The 26,673-nt window shown below is 54.1% G+C and overlaps 4 protein-coding genes across 8 annotated transcripts in view; 2 read left to right on the top strand and 2 right to left on the bottom strand.

Moving 5' to 3' along the window:
* Nucleotides 1–7,267: 7,267 nt before the first annotated feature.
* Nucleotides 7,268–14,579, bottom strand: LOC136003844 (probable tRNA(His) guanylyltransferase). The gene is given in 9 exon segments (XM_065659823.1): nt 7,268–9,197; nt 10,175–10,279; nt 10,897–10,965; nt 10,967–10,986; nt 11,660–11,829; nt 12,270–12,446; nt 13,324–13,482; nt 13,570–13,814; nt 14,565–14,579. Coding segments are annotated over 9 exon segments (1,119 nt in total). The 3' UTR covers nt 7,268–9,038.
* A 1,339-nt stretch (nt 14,580–15,918) lies between these two features.
* Nucleotides 15,919–26,673, top strand: part of RBM8A (RNA binding motif protein 8A) — a 130,297-nt gene continuing 119,542 nt past the window's right edge. For 2 of the 3 annotated variants that reach the window (XM_065660196.1, XM_065660195.1), the window contains exons 1-6: nt 15,919–16,027; nt 16,135–16,194; nt 16,283–16,360; nt 16,455–16,591; nt 16,682–16,818; nt 17,038–17,057. In XM_065660196.1, the coding sequence (XP_065516268.1) occupies nt 15,961–16,027; nt 16,135–16,194; nt 16,283–16,360; nt 16,455–16,591; nt 16,682–16,818; nt 17,038–17,057 (499 nt within the window). In that variant the 5' untranslated portion in view covers nt 15,919–15,960. Of the gene's footprint in view, nt 16,028–16,134; nt 16,195–16,282; nt 16,361–16,454; nt 16,592–16,681; nt 16,819–17,037; nt 17,409–26,673 lie in introns of those variants that run through there. The other variant, XM_065660197.1, reaches the window with a different exon arrangement.
* Nucleotides 19,028–21,924, bottom strand: ANKRD34A (ankyrin repeat domain 34A). Its single transcript, XM_065659980.1, has 2 exons — nt 21,359–21,924; nt 19,028–20,638 (listed from the first exon to the last, which is right to left on the bottom strand). The coding sequence occupies exon 2, from the start codon at nt 20,573–20,575 to the stop codon at nt 19,292–19,294; it is 1,284 nt and encodes a 427-aa protein (XP_065516052.1). The 5' UTR covers nt 20,576–20,638; nt 21,359–21,924; the 3' UTR covers nt 19,028–19,291.
* Nucleotides 19,739–24,152, top strand: POLR3GL (RNA polymerase III subunit GL). 3 transcript variants are annotated; one of them, XM_065659981.1, is made up of 9 exons: nt 19,742–20,053; nt 22,071–22,141; nt 22,428–22,569; nt 22,651–22,780; nt 22,873–22,941; nt 23,091–23,147; nt 23,275–23,348; nt 23,437–23,550; nt 23,670–24,152. In XM_065659981.1, exons 3-9 carry the CDS (start codon nt 22,450–22,452, stop codon nt 23,754–23,756), a joined length of 651 nt encoding a protein of 216 aa, XP_065516053.1. In that variant the 5' UTR covers nt 19,742–20,053; nt 22,071–22,141; nt 22,428–22,449; the 3' UTR covers nt 23,757–24,152. The 3 variants fall into 3 exon arrangements, with proteins under 3 accessions (XP_065516054.1, XP_065516053.1, XP_065516055.1); XM_065659982.1 differs by lacking the exon at nt 22,873–22,941 and having other exon boundaries at nt 19,739–20,053; XM_065659983.1 differs by lacking the exons at nt 19,742–20,053; nt 22,873–22,941 and adding an exon at nt 20,514–20,685 and having other exon boundaries at nt 23,243–23,348.

Raw genomic sequence — 26,673 nt, forward strand, 5'->3', positions numbered from 1 at the left:
TAGAATTAGGTGTTTTATAGGTTGGCTTTTATTTGCTGTAATATCGGCTATTGTAGTAGTAGCTGCTGCGTCTGCTGCTATTGCATCACTAACAAAATCAGTACAAACGGCTCAGGCTGTTAGCCAGCCTTGCAAAATGTCACTAATGAACTTAGTACTCAAACCACAATTGATTTAATCCTTTTGTTAATCTTTCTATGCATTCTAATCGGTGTGCCTTAATTGCTTCAATGTTCACAATGACTTACTGAGAAATCTATAAAAGCTGTCTTTATAGTAAAGCAGGAAGGGGGAGATGTGCATAACGGGACAGAAACAGTTAACAGAATGGATCCAGGCGTTACTGCCCTGGTCGGGCTAAAGAGAACAATGAGGGGTCAAGATCGGTTTGCAAAACAAAGCAGGCGGTTTGCAAGATAAAGCAGGATGTGCATCTCAAAACCAGAGCAAACCCTGTAAATATTTGTAACCCTTGGTGATTCGCTGAATCAGGATGAGAAGGAGTGGAAGATTACTGCTTAGCCGCTCAGTAGCCTGTAAAAGGGATGTGAGACGCACAATAAAGGTCTTCAGATTGCACCAGAACTGGAGTCCGTCTTTGGTACGCCACAAGAAATAGCCCCTAAAAAGGAGCAGAAGTTTGCACCGTGGAAACATTTAGGGTGGAAAATAGCAGCTGAGCACATAGTTCCCCAGTCTGTTAAAATCAACGAAAATGTTCAAACATTGAAGGATATGCAGAAATTATTGGGTGCCATAAATTGGGTAAGAGCTTTGTTAGGGCTTTCTAATAAAGATCTGCACCCTTTGATTTCTTTACTAAAGGGTGACCCTGCTCTGTAGTTCAGAATGAAAACTGAACCCTGATGCCCAAGAGGCACTCCCTAAGGTTGCTGTAGCCATTAGCAATAGACAGGCACAGCGGTGCAATCCTGATTGTAACTTCCATCTAGATTCTGACTTCCAGCCATATGGATTAATTTTCCAATGGGATTTCTCAAATCCAAACCCTCTGCTCATAGTTGAATGGGTTTTTTTTGTCTCACCAATTTGGGAAAATTATAACCACTCAAATTGAAATGTTTTCTGCTCTAATAATAAAGGGCAGACGTTTAATCACCCTTAGTGATAAAGAGCCAGCAATAATCGTTTTACCTGTCACAATGCAAATATTACAGTGACTAGTTCAAAGTTCCCTTGAGTTTCAGACCGCCTTAGAAGGATTCAGGGCACGGATCTCAATGCATCCTCCAAACCATAAGCTACTGCAATTCCAGTTTGGGCTTCAAAACCTACCCAAATGCAACCTCATTCCTTTAAGCACACTGTGCTCATTGATGGGCCTGGTAAAACAGGCTGCAGTTATTGTATGGAGAGACCACCACAAGCAATGGCAATCAGAAATTTTCATAGGACAGGGATCAGCTCGAATTGTCCAACTCTCTGCGGTCACTCCAGTTTTTCCGAACTGGCACGATCCTATTAAAATAGTCACAGACACAGCTGATGTGGCAGCAGCAGGATCGAGACTAAAAGCTGCCTATCTAAAGGAAAGTAACCATAAACCTCGGTTTGATTTGTTTCAGACACTGTTGCCATGTCTGAATCATCGCAAATGTCCATATTATATAATGCACATTGGTTCCACACCACTCTACCTGGTTTTCTGATAGAGGGAAATAAACATGCAGACCTGCCAGCTGGCATCACAATTCCACCCAGCATTTCTGAACAAGCCCATCCTTCTCATGCATTTCATCATCACCGTGCAAAAACCTCACAGAAAACCTTTCACCTTCCTATGAATCAAACACAAGTCTTGCATGTGGGGAAGAACAACCCCACGTACCAGTACAGGTTGGGGGTTGACCTGCTGGAAAGTAGTGAAGGGGAAAGGGACCCGGGGGTCCTGGTGGACAGGAGGATGACCATGAGCCAGCAATGTGCCCTTGCGGCCAAAAAGGCCAATGGCATCCTAGGGTGTGTTAGAAAGGGGGTGTTTAGCAGGTCAAGAGAGGTTCTCCTGCCCCTCTATTCTGCCTTGGTGAGGCCGCATCTGGAATATTGTGTCCAGTTCTGGGCCCCTCTGTTCAAGAAGGACAGGGAATTGCTTGAAAGAGTCCAGCACAGAGCCACAAAGATGATTAAGGGAGTGGAACATCTCCCTTATGAGGAGAGGCTGAGGGAGCTGGGTCTCTTTAGCTTGGAGGAGACTGAGGGGTGACCTCATCAATGTCTGCAAACATGTAAAGGGTGGGTGTCAGGATGATGGAGCTAGGTTTTTTTCAGTGATGTCCAGTGACAGGACAAGGGGCAGTGGGTGTAAACTGGAGCATAGGAGGTTCCATGTGAACATCAGGAACAACTTTTTTTACTGTGAGAGTGCCAGAGCACTGGAACAGGTTGCCCAGGGGGGTTGTGGAGTCTCCTACGTCGGAGATATTCAAGGCCCGCCTGGACAAGTTCCTGTGTGATGTACTGTAGGTTACCCTGCTCTTGCAGGGGGGTTGGACTGGATGATCTTTTGAGGTCCCTTCCAACCCTTGGGATTCTGGGATTCTGTGATTGTCACAGCGTGTCCTGATTGCCAGCTTGCAGCCCCCTCACTGTCATTTGGTGTAAATCCAAGAGGCCTGTGTGCGCTAGAACTGTGGCAATAGGATACCAGAGTCTGGTAAACCAAAGTATGCGCATGTTTCAATAGACACAGTTTCTAGAGCTCTGGCTCCCACAGCGCACACAGGCAAAAAGCTAAAGATGACTGCAAACATTTTGTGCTCGCTTTTGCCACTTTAAGCATTCCCAAACCCGTAAGAACAGATAACGGTCCAACACATGACTCATCCAAAACACAAACCTGTTTGCAACAGTGGGGTGTGCACCACGTCACAAACATCCCACAGTCTCCTTCAGGACAGGCTGGTGTGGAAAGGGCTCATGGTTCCCTCAAGCCTATGTTATTTAAACAAAAAGGGGGAGTTTGCCCACTCTCCTCCCAAGAACATTTGGCAAAAGCTCTCTATGTGTTGAAGTTTTTAAATCGATGGAATGACCAAGGTGGGCCACCAGTTTCTAGGCATTTTGTATCAGCATATGATAAGCAACAAGAAACAAAAGATAAAGCAGAAGTTGTAGTAGAAGATTTAAGAACTGATAAATGGGAAGGACCTTATCAGTTAATAACCTGGGGACAAGGGTCTGCTTGTGTTCCCACAGATTTGGGTCCCAGATGGGTACCGGCGCAATGGGTCAAGCCCTCGTTTTCACCATCATCATCACCACCAGCAACATGAAAATGACCACTCTGGATTGGCTTCCACCGCAGCTGAAAATGAATGTATGGGTAACTCTGGCCAGTCAAAGAGGACAAGACACACTGTGTCCGTCGCTGTCTGGCCCAGGAGAGCCTTTTGGCACATGTCTGGTGGGGACTCCTGTCGATAACTGGCCTGTTCCCAAAGACAGGTTATCCTAGCTAAATTTGGGCATCAACCCCTCCAACATAGGAAGAGCTGGGTGGGTTGGCTCCCCAGACCAAGCCTTGAACTGCAAGAGTTAGATTTGTTAGGATCCATAGAAATGGATTACTGCCTACACTTTACTTACGCAGCCATATGGGCCGGTTTTAATGGATCACGCACGGGTGGCATCGATCCCACACCTCACCATATTCAATGGGTAAATGCTGCCCTACCAGCATATCACAATGTTCCATCCTGGTGCAATTATACCACATCTAATATAACGCTTTCCAGCACATATCCCAGAAAATTCCCACCGGGATATTTCCTTATTTGTGGAGACCATGCCTGGCATCACCTCTCGCGCGTGTGGGGGACCATGAAGCATTGGAAGACTGATGCTGTTCATGCCAAATGCTTCTATGACAGAGAGCCATAGAAAACCACAGCCTAAACGCTCTGTGCATACTTACCAAGCAGGTTGTACATTTTGGAATACAGGTGAGATTGCAGCAGCATCATTATTTATCCCACCTGTAGCCATAGGGAAAGTGTTAGGAACATTAAACAAGCTTGGCTGTTGGTTATCTAAGCAAACTGATGCTACATCTTTAGCCTTAAATGATCTGTTAGCAGATGTCGGTTCGATCAGACATGCCACGCTCCAGAATACAGCTGCCGTAGGTTTGCTATTGTTAGCTTGGGGCCATGGTTGTAAAGACTTCAATGGGATGTGTTGCATGAACCTGTCTGATCATTCCCGGTCTATCCATGAAGCAATTCAACACTTAAAGGGCAGAGCTCAGCAGTTGCAGGTGGGCAGTGGCTGGGATTGACTGGAAGATGTGCTGTCAGGATGGGGCATCAGCGCGTAGTTGAAAAACATCATTAAAAGCACATTAGTTACTGGCATTTTAATGGCGGTTCCTTGTTTAGTTGCTTGTGTAAGTTGTTTAATTACTAAATCAATCAAAAATGCTTTGTTAGTTTATAAGGAAAGGGGAAATGTGGGGAATGTTGCACAAGGAGCTGTGCCAGCAGACCTGGATGAGAGCAGACATCCTGACCCTTATGTACGACTTCATGCAACAAACACCCAATTTGGGGAACTGCGGCGGCTTCGTCTTCCTTAGGGGTGCAGCGTGTCCATAATCCTTTCCAAGCATGAATCATGGGTGCCAAATTTCTTAATCTAAAACTTTTACTCTGACCTCAAAATCCAGCTGTTACCACCTCTGGAACAGTTGCTTTAGATGTCATGTCCCAGGTCAGGCAACAGATAGCAACACACAGCACCTCAAAGGAAAGTAAACCCCAAACCAGCATACGGACAGGAAGGGCCTAAGGGTCAGTGGCGGGTGTGATGACTCATTTGGAATTGTGACATACAAGCTCACTCCTCTAATAGGGCTTAATTGAGGAACAAAGTCAACACAGCAAAAGCAGCAGCGCCGGGCACGTGACCTTAGCCAGAGGCACGAGCGATTGGCATTTGTTCCAGGTTTATATACTTTCACTACTGCATTGGTCACATACGTATTCAGAATTCCCGTGTATAGGTGGGGAATATTATAACCAGCTCCAGGAACTTATCATCCTAAATCCCCTCCTCTCAGCGCCTGCGCACTGCTCTGCGGTGATTGTGGGCAGGGGTCTTGAGGATGAAGGAAGCAGTCTTCCTCACAGTGTACTTTTCACCTTTGGCACGGTTGGACACCCCAGTAATCACACAACTAGCTGAAACCAGCTATATCTGTCATTCTTTTGATACCTAGTGAAGATTTAGAACAGGGTGACCTTGTTGCAAAGTTTATTGCAGGACGGGCAGACAAGGAGTATCCCAAGCTAGCAGATGTTTGGGAGGCTCTGTCTCTAAACCAACTGATAAGTACAGGGATGGTGTGAAATAACTCATTCACTACAAGGATGGTATGAAATAGCTCATTCGTGTTTAGTGCAGCCACTACATTCCACAGACTTACAACATAAACATTGTTCTCTTTCTACAACCTAAGTTAAGCGAAAAAGTACTTTAGCCCTATGTTTCCAAGGCAATAGCTTTTCTTATATCAAGCCCCCCCTCTTTTCTTTTACCTTTACAAATTCTTTTGCTATGTGACTCCATTTTGCTCAAGAGTTCAGGCCGTTTTAAGCTCGTTGTCTAATCCTGTGTCTTTAGCGAGCTTCGCCAACTCATACAGTTATATATATAATAACGGGTTAAAACTTAAACAGGGGAAGTTTAAATTGGATATAAGGAGGAAATTCTTTCCTGTTAGGATGGTGAGACACTGGAATGGGTTGCCCAGGGAGGTTGTGAGTGCTCCATCCCTGGCGGTGTTCAAGGCCAGGTTGGATGAAGCCTTGTGTGGGATGGCTTAGTGTGAGGTGTCCCTGTCCATGGCAGGGGGGTTGGAACTAGATGATCTTGAGGTCCTTTCCAACCCTAACTATTCTATGATTCTATGATTCTATATCCACATAGCAACACCTATGATTTGTGAAAGCCAGTACATTTATGTGTTTATCACAGGAATCATCCTCTCACAATCCCTCATATGCTCTTCCTGGGAATTACACAGCCCATTCTCCCACTGGGTGTGCTTCACTGCTCTGTGTTACCCAACACATCAGTGAAGGGGAAGCCCTGTGCTACCAGTAGCACACTGGCTCATTGGTTGATCTCAGGAAGAACCTGCAAAGGTGTAGTTTACATCAGCACCTGGTGAGTGGCTCTTAAAAACCAAAACCAAACCCAAATGCACATTGCCTTAAATGTGTAAGCTCTTCCTGGGGGAAGGGGAAAGAGAGCAGCCTGCTATGCAAATACATGAGTAACTAATTCAGTCACACTTTAGCTTTTGTTTCCAGTTTTACAGCCAGTCCCAAATCCTGCCTGTCTCCCCCTTAGCAGCAGCCTGCCAGATAGCTGTTCTAGCAGTAATATCCTTATAAATACCCATTTCATCATTATAGTTGGATTTCTATACTGAAAGAGGTTATTTCTCTCCAATCCCAGCTGCACTGGGACAAGCCCCTTTACCTTGGAAGAACTATCTTGGCTCAGAGAGGTTGCATGGATTTAACTGTTTAATAGATTTAAGTGCTTGCGTGGAGACCTCATAGCAGCCTTCCAGTATCTGAAGGGGGCCTATAAGGGATGCTGGGGATAGAGTCTCCATCAGGGACTGTAGTGACACGACAAGAGGTAACGGGTTAAAACTTAAACAGGGGAAGTTTAGATTGGATATAAGGAGGAAGTTCTTTCCTGTTAGGGTGCTGAGGCACTGGAATGGGTTGCCCAGGGAGGTTGTGAGTGCTCCATCCCTGGCAGTGTTCAAGGCCAGGTTGGATGAAGCCTTGGGCGCCATGGTTTAGTGTGAGGTGGCCCTGCCCATGGAAGGGGGGTTGGAACTGGATGAACTTAAGGCCCTTTCCAACCCTAAGTATTCTCTGATTCATTAACTAATTGACTGTTTAATTGCTTTCCCTCTAACCTGCACTGTCAGGAGCACTGTCTGTGCCATCCCCAGGAACACCAGAAGACAGCAGTACAAATTCATGCCAGCAGCCTCTTTCCAGGCACCAGGAACATTCCAGTGGTGCCACTTTTCACTCTGCTGCCCAGGAGGAGACACACACGAACTTTGCCAGACACAGAAGAGGACACACAATGTGTACCGTCCCTGTCCTAACAGAGTTCAAACCTCTACAGGATCTTGATTATTAATTCCCCTCTCTGGAACTTTCACCCATTACTAGTAAAAGTCTCAGGAAAATAAAGGCCAAGTAATAAACACAACAGGGAAGAAATTATTATTTTTATTTTTTAGAAGTATAAAACTCCTGTGCATTTAACAAAAGCTGTGAAAATCACAGGGAACTGCTGCACTACTCCCTTTGTGTAAGGAGCAGAGACATGAAGCACTCAAAACAGCTTAGCACTGATCTGATTAAACACAGGAGCCTTGAAATTCAACACTAAATGCCAGTTGAAGTATTCTGCCCCATCCCAGGCAGTGACGTGACGCTGGGTTGGGCTGGGTAGTGGTCAGTGTGTGGTGAGCAATTGTATTGTCTCACCTTGTTATTTCCTTTATAATTTTTATTAGTGGTGGTAGAAACAGCAGTTCTGCGTTATACCTTAGTTACTGCACTGTTCTAGCTCACCTCATGGGAGTTACATTCTCACACTTCTCCTTCCCATTCCTCAGGGAGCAAGAGGAGGAAGAGGGGGGGCCGGCAAGAAAGGGGCTGCATGGTATTGAATTACTAGCTGGGCTTAAACCATGACAGTCAACCCCTCCTTAGCCAACCTGGTGTGCCCTGGCCCCCCATGGATGCCTGCCTTAGCGCAGACACACACTTGGCACAGCGCACTGCAGCCCAGAACTGCTCGGCTCAAGCGATCCGGCAGGCTCAGCCTCCCGAGTAGATGGGACCACAGGCGCGCACCAGCACACGCGGCAAGAACTGTCATGGTTTAAGCCCAGCCAGTAACTCAACCATGCAGCCGCTTGCTCACTGCCCCCCTTTCTTCCTCCTGCTCTGCTCCCAAAGGGATGGGGAGGAGAATCTAAAGAAGGTAACTCCCACGCATTGAGATAAGAACAGCCCAGTAACTAAGGTATAACACAAATCACTGCTGCTACCACCAGTAACAATAACGATAAGGGAAATAACAAAGGGTGAGAATACAACCACCCAGCACCCATCAACCGATACCCAGCCCAACCTGAGCAGCGATCTGGGCCTTCCAGGTAGCTCTGTCCAGTTTATATAGAGGGCATGACGTGCTGCAGTACAGCATAGCCCTTTGGCTAGTCTGGGTCAGGTGCCCTGTCTCTGTTTCCTCTTGGCTCTCGTGCCCCTCCTCACTGGCAGAGAAAAAGACTGAAAAGTCCTTGATGCGAGTAAACGTTACTTAACTCACCCATGTTTTCAGTAGGTGCTACCAGCACTGTCCTCAGGCTAAAGCCAAAACCACAGCACTACACCAGCTACTAAGGAGAAAAATGACTGCTACAGCTGAACCCAGGACGATGACCTTTAAGGCCCCCTCCAACCCAAGCTGTTCTATGATCCTATTCTGGCCCATCACAGTTGAAACAAAAAAAATAAAATCAAATGTATTGTTTTCTCCTCTGCTTTGAACCATTCAAATACACAAACCTTCCTATAGTTTGGCAGTTCAGTAAAATACTTCATTTAAATGCTATAGAAATGCAGGGCATTTCTGTACTTTTTCTACAAATATGCATGTTCAAGAAAGGAGCAGTCTTCAATTACAATTCCTTAACATTCAAAATCTACTCTGATTTTACTTTTCCATCCGGGCAGATCCTTGTATGTCAGACAGCATACAAGCGTCTTTTCAAGGCCACAACAGTGCTAAGTGAAAAGTAGTTGTTGTAGAGGGTTACAGGTTAAACTGCCAGCCACAGAAGCATATAATAGTTAGGGTTGGAAAGGACCTTAAGGTCATCTAGTTCCAACCCCCCTGCCAGCATTCATTCTCTTCACTTGCCAGCAACCCAAGCAGAGGAAAGTGTAAACCATCAGTGATACTCAGAGATATCAACTATCCTCAGACAGAATCTCAGGGTATTCCTCCCAGAACTGGTCCCCAATAATGTCACAGTGCAGGGGAACAACTTTAGTCCTAGTCCGAGTCACTACTTCCTTTTCTTCTGCTTCCTTTGGCAGTTTCATTTTCTTAGTCATGACTTCATTAACCTAAAAATACAGTTGACACATTAGCAGACAGGAGAGACTCTAGAGGGAATTCACAAATGGACAAGAACCAAAGCTACAAAAAACCCAACTGTCAACCCTACACTAAATAGCATCTTTTGAAAGAAAGCCTGTTCTCAGTTCAACCATGAGCAGCTGAAACTGCATGTCATCATCACATGGCTTGAAGAAATGACCTGCAAAGTCACCTGATTGCAAGTGTTCCTGAATAAAACACAGTATTTAATTTGGAGCTATATAAAGCAAACGGGAAACCATGCAAATGTCATTACCAAGAAAACAATATGCATAAGGAACAAGTGGAATGTATTTCCAGGTGGAAGCCTCTATTCATTCCAATTAGGTCAAATGAAGCAATAGCATGCCAAACAAAGAAACAGTAGGCCAAAAGATCATAATTACTTTGCAGTGGAAATACCTGGGATCTAGTCCTGTGAAGGGCCTGACACAGGCCCCAACAATTATCATATCAAAATGACAACAGTCATTAAAATGTAGTTTTTCAGGAAGCGGAAAACTTTCTGCATTTTCAAAGCTGGTAACACTAAGAAACCAAGGGTACAATTCATTAAACAGAGTAGGTTTGTCTAGGAAAAAACATCAGTCTTGTGTAATTCACAGAATCATTTATGTTGTAAGGGACCTCTGGAGATCATCTAGTCCAACACCCCTCAGCCATAGATACATGTCATTATAGTCATAATTTGTACCTAAATCACATTTCAAAGACCAGTTTTTATACTATGCTCATAGATACACATCTCTCAAAAATAGCTCCAAAATAATCAGACATCTCACACATCATTGTAAGGTAAATATGGTTAGTTAATACATAGACATACGTTAAATACATAGACATATATTTGGGATATAGCTGGTGAATCTACAGTGCAGCTTATCTGCCATAGTGTACCTACTAAAACCATGAGCGCGAAGCAAGTGGTAATACAGCTTTTTACCTTTTGCCATACTAAGACAGTTCCTTTTCTGTACATCAGAGGTTCATTGTTGTTGATGTTGAATGCAGAAAAGAGTATTTCATTCTCATCTCCAGCCAAAGTCCCCTGAGAGGAAATGAAAACAGAAAATACTTTTATAGAAAAACAAACAAACTGAATCTCTAGGGCAGAAAAAGGGTGAACACTGGAGGCAAGACTGACATTTACACAGGGTTTCACCTTTAAGTCACAGGGTTTAACTACCTCTTCCAACAGAGGAATTATTTCCAACTGCCGAACGAGGATATTAATACAGAGAAGGTTTTGTTGTCTGTTTGGTTACATTTTCCAGTCAAACTGATAAAAGTCAACAGACTCCAGGAGAAAATGATCTGCTCGAGTCTGCACGTTGAGGCAAAATCCTACAGGAGGAACTGGGAATCAGTACTAGCTGAATCCTGCCATAATACTTCATGCATACATATACTGGATGTTTGTATGACATTTCTATGGTTTCTGAACTTCCTACTGAAGGATTAAAATCCTACCAATATTTGGCCAGAAATACAGTGTTCTCTAATCACACTAGCATCTGTACAACTGAAGTTGTTGAATCTACATCCAAAATTATTATTGTATGAACAGACAATCCAGCCATGGCTGCTGGGTAGGCAAGTCCAGCTTTACAAATCTTATGATATTCTCTGTAGCTGGAAAAAAACATGATCCAAAGACACTCTTACCTGCAGTCTATCCTGCGCTTGCACTGGTGTCAAACCACTTTGCTGTACAAGCATCCAAAACACTGTATTAATAAAGGTTATTAATACGGCCTACAGAAAAAGAGAAGAGACAAAGAGTGTTTATGAAATCTGAGTGACTACTCAGAAAAAACAGCTTTAGTTTCAGAGTTGTACTCAAGAAACAGCCAAGAATAAAACAGAATTAATAACACCAGTTGCTAGAGATTATATGATCTTTCTGATTAACTCTTAATGTACTGCATATCATAAGAATGACTAGAAGACACATTTCTTTGTAATTCTGAAATTGGAGAGCAGAGAGTGAAGGGTGTTTCTGTGTAATGTAGAGCTGTCTTCATCTGAGCAATAGGGATTAGGTACCAACAAATGCCTAGGAAGTAAATCCAATGGTGTGTTCTGGTGTGGAACATACAGCACTGATTGAACATCCACATCTCTTCGAGATTCCCCTGGCTAAACAAACTTGGGGCATAAAAAAACAGTAAATTCATTCTATTCATATTTGAAGTATTTCTTGTGCTGAACTCACTCCCAGGATACAACAAATATGGTTGTAACCTGAAGGCTCCAAATTCCAGCGAGTATTTCTGTATCCATATAAAGCCCAAAGTGATGTGCTAATACTGTTGATTTAAAACTACCGCCCTACCTGCTGTTCCTTCACTGATACCTATACGCACTGGCAATAAAGGCATTTCTATTCAGAGACAAAGACAACTCAACTGCACAAATCTAGAAACACAATCTGCTTGTCTCCAGCTGAGGTAGTCCTTTAAATTCTGGTTGCTGGGATACAACACAATCCAGGCATCAAATCCCGGTGGGTACAGAAGTTGCTGGTCCTTGAAGTAATCCTTCCAATAGAAAATGTAACTTGAGGCAAACTGGGACACCACATGAGTCATGAACTTGCTTGCAAAGACAAAGCAAAAGGAAAAAGAAATACATCAACGTGACTTGTATCTGTGATTAGCTGAGGTATAAGGACCTACCATTCTGGTGGGCAGCAGCATTTCTTAAGTAATGGCCCAACAGATCAGCAACGACAAAGTCTTTTGAAGAACAGGAAGTACTGAGAATCAAGGAAGTTTGGAAAAAGTAGCATTTGGTTAAAAGAATGTTTATTCTATCAATGTTTGTTTCTAATGTTTCTATCATCAATTTGGCTTTTAAATCTCTGTATCACTGAACGTATTTTCCTGAAGGATTATGAGCAAAGCCTTCACATGAAGAACCTGAATTAGATACAGTGTATGCACCCAAACACAGCCCAACACTTAACTTCTGTAGGTAGGTAAAGGCAAACCTAAAGAACGAGAGGTTTAGAGATGTAGTATCAAAGCAGCTGTTACCCTGCTCTTCTTTTAAACCACCTACTCTTCTATTTGAAGACAAAACTGTATTCATCACTCTGTCCATAAGCAGTAGCAATATCCTCCAGTTCTTCCATCACTGTCTGGGCACACTTGGTCACCAGATGAAGAGCACGGTCATCATTTGGCTTTTTGAACTCATGCTGCTCGGAAAACCTTCAAAGCAAAAATGGTTGAATAAGAATCCCTTAAGAAGCCACTAAAATGATGACCCATTTATTTTCCTCACATGTGCCTTCTATCAATATTGATGTCCAGCAACCTGTCAAACCAGAGAATTCACTCCAGGTATGAAAAGCAAGAACAAAAAACCTTTTTATACACTCTGAATAACCCATTCTCTTTCCCATCAGTATCTCAGCCTAATCAGTCTTGCACTACTGGGTTCTGTATTTTACTTGGAAAAGATGACAAATACTGTTTTCTATAAACTCACTTTCTCCCAGGTGCCTTTTACACCCTATCCAACACAGGCAACATTATCATTTGCTTCTTGAAACTTGACAGCTTCACTAGAACCCTGTGACCAACCCAGAAACCAAAACCCCAGCAACGGATACATCACCTAGCACTTGAGAACTGTGCTCTATCCCCCCAGAAGGTGAATGCCGCACAGACACCGACACCAAACACAAAAAAAAAAAACCTGTACACCAGTTGCTGGCCTTCCCCCAGCAACCGGTGTTCCCCTCAGACACGGGTATAACCGTGTCCCTACCGCGCTGCCGAAGGCACCGTTACGAATCCAGCCACGGCCCTCGGAGGCAGAGCACCTGTAGCAGTCGCAGAGGCCGAGCTCAAGGCTCACTCTGGGGGCCAGGGGAAAGGAGGAGCCGTTAACCCCGCGGAACCCGCCCAAGGAGCTGCCAAGGCTCCTGCCTGGCCGCAGCCCGGGGCCCCCCTCTCGGCCCAGCGCCTCTCGGCCCAGCGCCTCCCTGCCCCGGCCGCGGCCCCACACCCGCTGAGGCGCCGCCGGAGCGACCACACCGCTAGAAGCGCCCCAGCCATTGGCTGCCCTCCCGCCCGGCCTCACCTGTGCCGGTTGCGGGCGCGCAGGCGCAGCGCTCCCCAGCAGCTGGGCACACAGGCACCGCCCGCCGCCACGTCCCGCACGTACTCGCGCTTGCTCCTCGCCGCGGACAGGAGGCGCCAGCGGCCGCGCCAGCAGCGGGCCCGCCACCGGCGGCAGCAGCTGCCCCCCGCCCACCATCACCGGAGCGGAAACGGAAGCGGGGGGAGCCCCCTCCCTCGGGGAGCCCTTCTGTGCGTCTCGGCGGACCTCTCCATGGTCACAGCTGCGTCCCGGGGCGTGGCCGGCTGCGGAGCCTCCGCCCATTGTCCTCGTGGCGCGCGCGGGGCGCGCCCATTGGTGGGCGTTGGCGTTGGCGTCAGCTCCCGCGGTGCCCAAGGGGCGGCCTCGGGATGGAGGGGGGCGGGAGGCCGCTGCCCCGCAGCGCCCCCATGCGGCCGGCGGCGGCGGCGGCTATCCCGCCGCCGGCGGACGAGAAGGGCACCCTCGGGGTGCTGCAATGGCACAGGTTCTGAACAAACTACATACCTATACATATAGATATATACATACATGTAGGAGTATACCCTACAGCAACAGCGCCTCTGCCTTTGTGCAGAATACTAAGTTGACGGAACATTAGCATCATGCGGCCCCTACAGCAATGAATACGGTATGCTTTGACGTCTACGTGATACCGGGAAATAAAGGGTCAACATTGTGCCTGCTTGCTTAAGCAGTCGCTGTGCTTGGTGAAGCAGAAGCGTAGGAGTCAAAGTTGCTAGAATGGTGAAGCAGAACTGTAGGAGTCACAGCTGCCAGGCAGAATTGTGGTAGATAAGATTCATAACTTAACATTGAAGACATTCTTGTTCAAATAGTATCTTTAGAAAGAAAAGGAACAAAAGATAGCCAGAGTAACAAAATTTGCAAGCTTGACAAGTTTCTGCTTTAAAATACATCAAACCGGCTTGTACCGAACCTGCGGTTTGGATGGGAGCCGAAACCCCATTGAGGCTGCGTGAAAGCAAGAGGTTACTCGCGGTGATGAAGAGGAACTACAGGCCCTCATCCTCACAACCCCCTAACGACCACCACCAAGAGGCACTGTGCAGGTGCACCAATGGGACAAATGCCAGGAAACTAATTATAATACTAGACGGGAATAGGTTTTGCATATGTATTAGGCGTGAAGCAATCTCTTGTTTAGGTAATCATTAGATGTAATATAAACGAACTGAGTAGCAAAGGAAGGGTGCGCATACCTTTGGAGGAGCCATGCGCCTCAGCGCTGAATAAAGCATCCCTACTTTACAACTCTACCCAGTTGTGGAGTCTATCCGCATATCATAAGCAAGGACAAAGTTCTGCTTTGGGCACTGAGGACTGAACATTCTGGGCTTTGCCTTTTCAGAACAACATCATTAAGGTGATGCTGGTGATTAGAAGGGATAATGCATTTTAATCCATAAAAAGGGTGTAAAGCACAGGAACAGCAAGGCCCTGTGTGTTAATGCTGCAAAGCAGTTTCACTGTGACAGATGCCATCACCTCCCATGAATCTTCCAGATCTGGGTCCTGTATGTTTGTGCTCCCTGTCGTGGAAGGACACCTTCACTGGGTCACCGTACGGGACTGCTGCAGCTGTAGAAATCCCTACAGGCACAGGGCGCAGTTTGAGCTGTGTGTGGTGCTAACGCCTGTCTGCTGCTTCCAGGGAAAATCCCTTTTCATCTAAATGGTAATTTTTTTTTTATCTAAGGTGTAAACTTAAACAGGGGAAGTTTAGATTGGATCTAAGGAGGAAATTCTTTCCTGTGAGGGTGGTGAGGCACTGGAATGGGTTGCCCAGGGAGGTTGTGAGTGCTCCATCCCTGGCGGTGTTCAAGGCCAGGTTGGATGAAGCCTTGTGTGGGATGGTTTAGTGTGAGGTGTCCCTGCCTATGGCAGGGGGGCTGGAACTGGATGATCTTGAGGTCCTTTCCAACCCTAACTGTTCTATGATTCTAAATCACGGCTGCGTTTGGAGGGGAAGGAGCTGGGCAGAGCCACCACGACCTTCCCAATATGGCGATGCAGGCAGAACGCCAGGCTCTGACCTCCCCAAGATGGCGGCCATGCAGCTTCCGCCGCACCCGCGGTGGGCAACGCTGCCTAAGCGGCTGCGCAGGCAGAGCCGCGGGGGAGCGGACATCGTGAGTGTGGTGGGCTGCGAGCGGTGGGAGAGGTGAGCGCGAGAAGAGGAACCGAAGAGAGAACACCGAGGTTTCCTGAGAGCTGCGCCTGTTGGAACAGGAAGCTGCTGAAGGCAGAGAGGAGCGGCTGTAGGCCGGTGCTTCCCAAAGCGCCGCTGCAGCGTTACCGTCGCTGCTGGAGCTCCGTCAGACGCGTGTGACGCGGAATAAAGCTCTCCGTGCGCACCCAGCAGCGGGGCCCGTCCGTAATTGCCACACGCCCTCCCCAAGATGGCGGCTAAGAGGCTTCCGCCGTACGTCCTCCCAAAGATGGCGGCTATGTAGTTTCCGCTGTCTGCCCTTCTCAATATGGCGGCGGCGCAGTCACACCCCCCCACACGCCCCCCCCAAGATGGCGCCGCGCAGCAGTCCTTCCGGCGCATCTCCCGGCGTGCACCGCAGCGGCGGCGGCGGCGGGAGCGGCAAGATGGCGGACGTACTGGATCTGCATGAGGCGGGGGGCGAGGATTTCGCTATGGATGAGGATGGTGACGGTGAGGGACGGGACCGGGAGCGAGAGCGGGACCGGCTCCGGCTCGGAGGGGCGCTGCCCATTCAGGGGCCAGGCTCTGGGCCTGACCCGCTCCCCTCCTGCCCACAGAGAGCATCCACAAACTGAAGGAGAAGGCCAAGAAGCGGAAGGGCCGAGGCTTCGGCTCAGGTGAGGATCGGTCCCTGTGGGGGTCCCCCGGTGCTTTGATGGGGTTCAGTGGCGTTTGGGGGGCTCCATTCACTCCTTCCCTCCCCAGAGGAGGGCTCCCGGGCGCGGGTGCGTGAGGACTACGACAGCGTGGAGCAGGACGGGGATGAGCCGGGGCCGCAGCGCTGTGAGTGTCGGGGCGCTGGGAACGGGCCATAGCAGCCGGGAGGGGGCTCCCCCTTCCACAGCCCCATTGAAGCCGGTTCCCTCCTCACACGCAGCGGTCGAGGGCTGGATCCTCTTCGTCACGGGGGTGCACGAGGAGGCCACAGAAGAAGACATCCACGACAAGTTTGCGGAGTACGGGGAGATAAAGAACATCCACCTGAACCTAGACCGGCGGACAGGCTACCTGAAGGTAGGGCCAGGCTCTGCCAGCCCAGCTTCCCTTTGCCCTGCTGGCATCAGGCAAGGAGCCCTTCCCGCCTTCCTCCTCCCTGCTCCTTAGGGATACACCCTGGTGGAGTACGAGACCTACAAGGAGGCGCAGGCGGCCATGGAGGGGCTGAACGGGCAGGAGCTGATGGGGCAGCCCATCAGTGTGGATTGGTGCTTCGTGCGGGGGCCCCCCAAGGGCAAGAGGAGGTGAGAGACCGAGCTCAGGGGGTGCTGAGAGGGAAACACCCGCGGGAGGGGGCTTGGAAAGGGCCTTAAAGCTCATCCCAATGGGAGGGGAAAGCCATTCCCCCTCATCCCATTCCTGCATCCAGTGTCCAAAGCCCCTCTCCTGATTCCTTAGAGCCTCTTTAGGTTCTGAGGTGTCCCTGGAGCCTTCTCCAGGCCCAGCTCTGTGTTCTCTTCCAGGGGCGGCCGCCGCCGGAGCCCAGACAGGAGACGCCGGTGATGACTCCTCATTCCCATGGCATATCCAGACCGGGAGCGCCGGGAGGGGGGTTTGTACCTTGGGGATGGGAACAGGAGGAGCTGGAGGAGGTTTTCCTGGTTTCCAAGGGGACGAGGGAAGGGGGGAAGCCCCCATTGGGGTTCCTGAACCCTTCAGCCCGGTTCCACCTCCAACCACAATGTTTCTAAAGCATTTTCTTCCCCAAGGATTCAACCCCGTGGCCTTCAGTGCTCATTGTGGGAGCTGTAACCGGGCCCCAGCCCCAGCCCTGCCTTGGGGCTGGCTCCACAATAAACTCCTAGTGCTAAAAAGCCACTTTTCCCCCTTAAAAGAGCACCTGTGGGCTGGTTTGTGTGCACCTCGGGTCACCTGGAGCAGCTCTCGTGTGATGCTGAGCCCTTGTGTGTGTGTCCCTGCCCCACTTGTCCCCCCTCGCCCCACTGTTGGGGTCTTCTTTGCAGCCCCACCATCACATGAAGCTCTCGGGCATCTTCCTGCAGCTCCAGGTGCTGCTTCCTGGGTGCTCCCAGCTTGTTCCCACTTGGCACAGGATGGAGTTAAAGGAAGTGCTGAGCCTGGAATGCTGGGAGGTGAAGGAAGACTTGGAGCAGGGATGGAGGTGCTCGCAGCGGGATCCTGGTCAGGTGTCAGCTCCCAGAGGCACCTACTGGGGCTTGGGGCACAGCAAGGGGGGCTTGGGAACCCCCAGGACCCCTCAGCCTCACCCTCTTGGTGGCCTTCCTCATCCTCCTCCTCTTTGCCCAGGGCTCGCCCTGTGTTAGGGGGCAGAGCCCCTCGTGTCACCTAGGCTGCAGGGAAGGGATGGGGGGGTCCCATTGTCTGCATGTCCAGTGAGGACCCCCTACATGGTTTCTCCTACTCCACAGTGCCCCATGGCTATATCCCCAGCCCCGTAGTGGTGTCCCCAGCCCAACCCACTGCTGCATCCTCACTGCACCCACAGCACCTTCACTGCATCCTCACTGCACCCACAGCACCTTCGTTGCACCCTCCCTGCATCCTCACTGCATCCTGACTGCACCCACAGCACCTTCACTGCATCCTGACTGCACCCACAGCACCTTCACTGCATCCTCACTGCACCCTCAGCACCTTCATTGCACCCTCCCTGCACCCGCAGCACCCTCACTACATCCTCACTGCACCCACAGCACCCTCACTGCATCCTCACTGCACCCACAGCACCTTCACTGCATTCTCACTGCACCCACAGCACCTTCCCTGCATCCTCACTGCACCCACAGCACCTTCATTGCACCCTCCCTGCACCCACAGCACCTTCCCTGCATCCTCACTGCACCCACAGCACCTTCACTGCATCCTGACTGCACCCACAGCACCTTCCCTGCAGTCTCCCTGCACCCACAGCACCCTCACTGCATCCTCACTGCACCCACAGCACCCTCACTGCATTCTCACTGCACCCACAGCGCCTTCATTGCATCCTCACTGCACCCACAGCACCTTCACTGCATTCTCACTGCACCCACAGCACGTTCACTGCATCCTCACTGCACCCACAGCACCTTCACTGCATCCTCACTGCACCCACAGCACTTTCATTGCATCCTCACTGCACCCACAGCACCTTCACTGCATCCTCACTGCACCCACAGCACCTTCACTGCATCCTCACTGCACCCACAGCACCTTCACTGCATCCTCACTGCACCCACAGCACCTTCACTGCACCCTCCCTGCACCCACAGCACCTTCACTGCAGTCCCACTGCACCCACAGCACCTTCACTGCACTCACACTGCACTCACCACACCCAGAGCACCTTCACTGCACCCTCAGTGCACCTTCTGCACCTTCACAGCATCCTCAGCCTCTGCCCCTGCACCCTGGGAGCCACCAGGATCCCCTGTCCCCGATGTGCCAGCACCCAGCTGTGCCCAGATGTTCCCCCCCAACACTGACATGGGCTGAGCTGTGCTCAGGCCTTTATTGACCAGGACACCGACAGCGTGACCCCCCCTGGCCCCCAGCACTGGCACCCAGCGGGGAGGAGGAGCAGGTGGATGAGGAGGGAGCCGGAGGAAGATGCGGGGCGGGGAGAGGAGCCGGACACGGGCTCCTCAAGGGCTTTGGGGTCGTGCAAAGTGCCTACAGCAGCAGCGCGGCGGAAGCCATCGGTAGGGTTCAGAGTGAACACAGCCCCGCCTGCCCCGGGCCGGGGGGCGGGCGGTTCTAAGTGCCCGGCTCCGGGGCCGGGCTGCTCTGGAAGCCGGCCAGGAGCCGCATCTCCTCGGTCTGCATCGAGTGCCGCCGCAGCAGCCTGCGCCCGGGGGGACCGCGGGGCGCGGGGGGGTGCGGCCCGGCCGGCAGCGGCGGCAGGAAACCGGCCCTGCCCGAGCCCAGCGGCTCCAGCAGCAGCGTCCCGGAGCCGCGGCGCTCCAGCAGCCCCGGGGGGCGGCGGCGGGGGCCGGGCGGGGACTCTGCTCCGGGCAACGGCGGGGAAGCGCCCCACGGGGCCCCCTCCGCTTCGAAGCGGAGCGGTTTGAGCCACGGGGCCGCCTCCGGGGCCGTGTTGCGGCGCGGCAGCGGCTGCGGGCAGGCGGGGGGCACCCGCTCGGCCCAGGCGGCCCCCGCCATCCCCGCCGCCTCCCGGCCCTCCACGCTGTGGCGCCGCGGGCGCCCGCCCAGGCTCAGCCCCTCCAGCCCGGCCACCAGGCGCTCGGGGGGGCCCCGCGTCCCCTCCGGGCCCGGCGCCACCAGCCCCCAGGGCTCGGAGTTGAGGCGCTTCAGGGGCCGCCCGCGGGAGCGCGGGGGCTCCGCGCTGGGGGTGACCGGTGCCGGCGGCGGCGGCGGGGGGAAGCAGAACACGTCCCTCTCCTCCTCCTTCTCGCTGCCCGCCGGGGACGCGGCCGTGCGCAGCTCGATGTCGGACGGGGACATGCACAGCGCCGGAGAGCGCTTCTCCTCCAACCCCGGCGACGGCGGCGAGTTGAGGTACTGCCGCGTGGTCTTGGTGCCCGAAGGGGAGGTGTCGGTGGTGATGATGATCACCTCCTTCCCCCGAGCCTTGCACGCATCCAGCAGCACCTGCAGCGTCTCCCGGTCCCCGCGGTTAATGGCGTAAACCAAAGCGGAGGCTCCGGCGTAGTCGCGGGCGCTGGGGTCGGCGCCGTGAGCCAACAGCACCGTGGCCACGGCCGGGCCGGCGCGCTCGGCACAGGCGTGCATCAGCGCCGTCATCCCCGTCTTGTCGGGGATGTTGGGGTCGGCGCCGTTCTCCAGCAGGTACCGCACCATCCGCGGCTGCTCCAGGGGGTCGGCGTAGCCGGCGCGGCAAGCGGCCATCAGCGGCGTCTGCCCCGCGGCGTTGCCCTCATTGATGTAGGCTCCTCCTTCCAGCAAGAGCCTTGTGAGGCGGAACTTGCCCTGGGCCACGGCCCGCAGCAGCGCCGTCCCGTCCGCGGGCAGCATGGGCAGAGCGGCGGCGCCGGGCGGCCGGCGCACGGGGCTGGGCATGGCGGCGCCTACGGCAGCGGCGATGGCCGGGGCTGGGGCCGGGCCGGGAGCGTCACCCGCTCACTGCAACGGGACACGGCGCGCGGTGAACACCCCCGGCCCTGCCTCAGGTGCCCCAGACAAGGCTCGAGCCCCCCTCCCCCGACCCGGGCCTCTGCCCTGTTCCCCTGCCCGTGTCCCTCCGGGTGGTACTCATCCCCCTGCCTGTACCTCCTGCCCATGTTCCCCTCCTGCACCCCTGTTTGTATCCCCCATCCCTTCCTGCACCCCTGTCTGTAGCCCCCATGCCTTCCTGCATCCTTGTCTGAAGCCCCCATTCCTTCCTGCATCCCTGTCTGTAGCCCCATCCTTCCTGCATCCCTGTCTGTAGCCCCCATCCCTTTATGCGTCCCTGTCTGTATCCCCATCCTCCCTGCATCCCTGCCTGTATCCCCCATCCTTTCCCGCATCCCTGCCTGTATCCCCCATCCTTTCCCGCATCCCTGCCTGTACCCCCCATCCCTTCTTGCATCCCTGCATGCGTTCCCATGGCGACCACAGCTCATCCCGCTCCTCATCTCTCTGCCCAGCCAACAAAACAGGGGACACCCCCTCCCCATTTCCTCCCTCCACCCCCTGCCTGGCAGGTCCTCATCCACCCCCCAGCAAGACACCAGCGGCCACCGCGCCTGAGCCTAGTGCCTGGGACTGCACCGTACCCCCTGAGGGGGGGACGACACCCTGAAGAGGGACCACCCCCCCCAGCCCCTCTCTCCTGCATCCCTCCATCCCTTCTTCTGTTACCATAGCGACCGGAGCTGGGTATCCCCCGGCAGTGGGTCCAGGTCCCAGATGCTGCCGGGCTGATGGAGGTGTCGGGGCCATCGGCCGGTGGCTGCCATCCCGGCCCGCCGCTGGCGTAGCGCGGGGAAGGGGGGGGGAAGGCAGTGGAGGTTATTTGGAGGCTTTCCCCCCCCCCTGCGTCGCTATTTTTGGCGGCTGCTGGCGCGGGGAGGGCTGGAGCGGGATGAATCACCCGGCGGCGGCGCAGCCAGCGCTGAACCCGCTGCGCCGAGCCCTGCGTGGGGGCGAGCGAGAGGCCGCCGTGGGGCTCGGCGAGGCTGGGGGGAGCGCACGGGGTCTGGCGGCCATGGGGCTGGGGACCATGGGGTATTGGAGTTTTGGGGGTCATGGGGCAGTGGGGCTGGGGAGAGGGGTGTCACACCAGAGGGGTGTGGAGAACCACGGGGCTGTGCATCCACATCACAGTGGGCCATGGGGCAGCGGGGCCTATGGGGCAGTGAGGCCACAGTGCTGGGGGGGTCAGGCGCCCCAGGGCAGCGGGGTGGGAAACAGGAACCCCCTGTGTTTCCACCTTTGGTCCCCGTCCCCATTCACTCCCACCCCTTCCCCATTCATTCCCGCCCCTGCCCCATTCATGCCTTCATTCCCCTCCCTCCGCCCCGCCCCTTTTCCAGCCTCCTCCCTCTGATTGGCTTTTCCATCCGCAAATCAGCGAGGCCCTTTCGTAACGTTGCGTTGCTGCAGCGACCCCGGACACACGTGGAGCGGCTGCGCATGCGCGAGGTGAGGACCGGGACCGGGACCGGGATCGGGATCGGGACCGGGACCGGGACCGGGATCGGGATCGGGATCGGGATCGGGATCGCACACGGGGGGGAGGTGGGGGGGTCCCCGTGTCCCCCCTCCTTCCTCGTCCCCTCCGATCCCCTCCACGTCCCCCGTGCCCCGGGAGGGGCGGTCCCGTGTCCTGGGGAGTCCCCGCTGCCCCCCATCGCCCCCGGGGTCCTTTCTTCAGTGCAGGGGGGGCTGCCCCATCTCCCCCCTTCAATCCCCGCCTCTTCCCCCCCAGCGGCCCCCGCGCCCCCCCAGCCATGGCGGGCAGGGGCCGCGGCCGGGGCCGGGGGCAGATGACGTTCAACGTGGAGGCCGTGGGCATCGGGAAGGGGGAGGCGCTGCCCCCCCCCACGCTCCAGCCCTCCCCGCTCTTCCCGGTGAGTTCCTTGGGACGGGCGGGGGGGGGTCCCTTGGTAGCGGCTGAGCCCGGGTGTGCTCAATGCACTGATCCCCCCCAGCCCCTGGAGCACCGCGCGGCCCCACTGCCGGGGGGCGAGGAGGGCGAGTACATGTTAGCGCTGAAGCAGGAGCTGAGGGGGGCCATGAGGAACCTCCCCTACTTCGTAAAGCCTGGGGCACCCCGGAGAGGTACCGGGGGGGGGGGGGTCAAGGGGTCGGGGGGGCCCAGGCTGCAGGGAGCACCCCATTGACCCCCCCCATCCTGCTCTGGGACCCCCCAGATATCGAGCGCTACTCAGACAAGTACCAGATCTCCAGCCCCGTTGACAGCGCCATTGACTGGAACCCAGGTGGGGGGCACGGGGGGGCTTGGGGAGACACACAACCGGTAGAGGAACCGGGGGGGGGTCAAGAGGGGGCCTTGGGGGGCAGGGTGACAGAGGGGCTTGGGGGGGGACAAGGGACCTGGGTGTCCCCATCCCCTTGCTCTGCCCCACAGACTGGAGGCGGCTGCCGCAGGAGCTGAAGATCCGGGTGCGACGGCTACGGAAGAACCGTGAGTATCGCCCTATGCCCCACCCCCCGTGTCCTCCCCATGTCCCCCCCGTGTCCCCCTATGTCCCCCCTATGTCTCCCCCATGTCCCCATCAGGCACCGCTCCCCTTTGCCCCCCCATCCCGCAGGAGCCACCATCCTCGTTCCCAAGTGCAAGCAGCGGGTGGCGCTCGACAAGGAGGAGACCATAAAGAAGTTGGAGGTAGCCAACTGGTGGTGAAAGGGGGGGTGGTCCCCACACCGGGCTGGGTTTTGGGGTGTCCCATAACGCTGTGGGACCCCCCCCCCAGAGTCTGGAGAAGAAGGAGGAGGAGGTGACATCGGAGGAGGAAGAGGAGAAGGAAGAGGAGGAGGAAGGGAAGGAGGAGGAGGAAGAGGAGTACGATGAGGAAGAGCACGAAGAGGTGAGGTGGGACCTGGGGGGGCGCAGTAGAACCCCATTGGTTTGATGGCCGTGGCCATGGTGGGGTGGGGGGGTCCCAGGACCCCCGTGTCCCCCCTGACCCCACCATGTACCCCCCAGGAGACCGACTACATCATGTCCTACTTCGACAATGGGGAGGACTTTGGTGCTGACAGCGATGACAACATGGACGAGGCCGTCTACTGAGCCCACCCTGGACACTGGGGTCCCCTGTCACCCCCCCCGGACATTGGGGTGTCCTCTGTCACCCCTCCCATCACCACCACCTCCAGCCGCCAGGGGGCACTCGTGCTCCAGGGATGGAGGAGGGGGGGGCCACACCCCGGTGGTGGCAGCTCATGGGGCCCCCCCATTGCCCCCCAACTTGGGAGGGGGGGTGCTGATCCCCTGCAGTCCCCCCATGGCTTGTCCCCAGGCTGGGGGCAGGTGGGATTGTCCATTTGGGAAGTGGTTTTAGGGAATGGGGGGGTGTCACAAACCACCCCCCCCCCGTGTTGTATTCCCCCCCCCCTTTTTGAAGCAGTTTTTTAATACTTGTGATTTTTTAAACTCATTTTGGGTGGATTAAAGTGAATTTCTCTATTTCTGGCTCATCTTTGCCTGTCCCAGGTCTGGGGGGGACACCCCAATATCCCCCCCTCCATGAACCCCTGTGGTTCTGAGCTCCAGCCCACCCAGAGACCAAAAGGGGGGGAGGAAGCAGCGTTCGTGCCCCCCTTCCCAACACCCGCATGTCTTTGGGGTCCCACAGGTCCCTTGTCACCCCCCCAAACACAAAGTGGGCTGACCCAGACCCCTGCCCAGCTCATTGCAGTGAAGGGGCGGGGGGGGAAGGTGGGGTTCTGGGGGGAAAAGAGGTTATTTGGGGGAGGAAAAGGTGGGGTTTGTGTGGAAAAAGAGGATTTTTTTGGGGGGGAGGGAATGATTCTGGAAAGAAAAGGAAGATTTTGGGGGGGGGAAGGGAGTTATTTAGGGGGGAAAAGGGATTTGGACGGGGAAAGGGGAAGTTGTTTGTGCCGACGGCGAGGACAAGGCTGGGACAAGGAGGAGCTGCTCACGTGGGGCTCATGTGCGGCCCCCCCGCCCGCGGGTTCCTGTTTATGGCCCGTTCTCACTCATAAACACTCACAGGGAAGCAACAGCTCCATAAATCCAAGCTTCGTTCCCGTTCCCACCCCCCAACCCCATCCCGTTCCCCCGGGACCATCCCGGGGCAGGATCCAGCCCCATCCCCAGCGATAAAAGCAGCTGGAAAAGCTCCGGGAAGAAGGGAATTGGGGCTGGGGTTGCAGCGGGGTTGGGGGCGCTGCCCCCAATCCCATGGGAAAGGGGTTGAGGGGCACCCGGATCAATTTTCCTCCCCGTTGTCTCCTCGGGACCTGTTTGTCCCAGGACCTTTGGCCGAGTTGGAAGCAAATGGAAGTGGTTGGGAAGTGCGGCTGCAGGCAGCACAGGCCCCATGCCAGGGGCTGGGACAAGCAGTGGAGGGGGGACACAGTGCGGAGGGGACAGCACATTGAGGGACAGTGCACTGGGGGGGGGGACACAGTGCGGGAGCATCACCTTGGGGACATCACATTGGGGGAATCACATTGCGGGGGGATCACACTGGGGGGGATCACATTGGGGACATCACATTGGGGGGATCACACTGGGGGACATCACGTTGGGGGACATCACCTTGGGGGGATCACATTGGGGGGATCACATTGGGGGACATCACATTGAGGGAATCACATTGGGGGATCACATTGGGGGGATCACACTGGGGGACATCACATTGGGGGACATCACATTGGGGGGATCACATTGGGGGAGGATCACATTGGGGGGATCACATTGGGGACATCACATTGGGGGGATCACACTGGGGGACATCACATTGGGGGACATCACATTGGGGGACATCACCTTGGGGACATCACCTTGGGGGGATCACATTGGGGGACATCACATTGAGGGAATCACATTGGGGGATCACATTGGGGGGGGGATCACATTAGGGGGGATCACATTGAGGACATCACATTGGGGGACATCACGTTGGGGACATCACATTGGGGACATCACCTTGGGGGAATCGCATTGGGGGAATCACATTGGGGGGATCACATTGGGGGGATCACATTGGGGGGGGATCACATTGGGTGGGATCACATTGGGGACATCACATTGGGGGTATCACACTGGGGGACATCACGCTGGGGGACATCACCTTGGGGACATCACATTGGAGGGATCGCATTGGAGGAATCACATTGGGGGGATCACATCAGGGACATCACCTTGGGGGAATCACATTGGCAGGATCACACTGGGGGACATCACATTGGGGGTGACACCGACCGGGGAGTGCGGGTCCGTGCTGGGGTCCCGATGGCCGTGGACCCCTCACGCTGCCCCCTTCGGCTCGGCTCTTCCTGCCCATACTTGGCCTGGAGCGGGAGTGACCTTTTACCGGTTTGGAGCCGAGCCCGGGAGAGTGCGGGGGGGGCACGGCCATGGCACGGGCAGAGCCGGGGCAACGGGAGCCGTGGTCCTGGGGAGGGAAACTGGGGAACAGGGGGAGCTGGAGCGATGGGTGCTGGGGTTCCGGAGCAGTGAATGGGTGCTGTGCCCCTGGGGAGGGAAACTGAGGCACGAAGCTGGAGCAATGGGAGCCGTGGTCCTGACGCCATGGGAGCCGTAGCCATGGAGCAATGGGAGCTGTGGCCCTGGAGTGCTGGGAGCCATAGCCCCAGGAAGGGAAACTGAGGCACAGAGGGAGCTGGAGCTATGGGTGCCATAGCCCTGAAGCACTGGAAGACATGGTCTGGAAACGATGGGTGCTATGACCTCAGGGAGGGAAACTGAGGCATGAATGAAGGCAGTGGGTGCCATGGTCTTGGAACTATGGGTGCCATGACCCCAGGAAGGGAAACCGAGGCACGGAAGGAGCTGGAGCAATGGGTGCTGTACCCCTGGGGAGGGAAACTGAGGCACACAAGGAGAACGAGCAATCGGTGCCATGGCCCCAGGGAGGGAAACTGAGGCACGGAGGGAGCTGGAGCAATGGGGACCATGGCCCTAGACAATGGGAACCACGAGTACAGGGAGGGAAACT

The sequence above is a fragment of the Lathamus discolor genome, chromosome 24 (genome assembly GCF_037157495.1).
Source record: "Lathamus discolor isolate bLatDis1 chromosome 24, bLatDis1.hap1, whole genome shotgun sequence".
Classification (NCBI taxonomy): Eukaryota; Metazoa; Chordata; class Aves; order Psittaciformes; family Psittacidae; genus Lathamus; species Lathamus discolor.

Excerpts from the sequence above, each read along its gene's own strand:
- POLR3GL (XM_065659983.1), top strand. The coding sequence starts at position 20,529 with ATGGGCAGAGCGGCGGCGCCGGGCGGCCGGCGCACGGGGCTGGGCATG. Across the intron at positions 20,686-22,070 it reads CACCCCCGGCCCTGCCTCAG|CGAGGCCCTTTCGTAACGTT; the intron begins GTGCCCCAGACA and ends TCCGCAAATCAG. Across the intron at positions 23,551-23,669 it reads ATGAGGAAGAGCACGAAGAG|GAGACCGACTACATCATGTC; the intron begins GTGAGGTGGGAC and ends TGTACCCCCCAG.
- ANKRD34A (XM_065659980.1), bottom strand. The coding sequence starts at position 20,575 with ATGCCCAGCCCCGTGCGCCGGCCGCCCGGCGCCGCCGCTCTGCCCATG.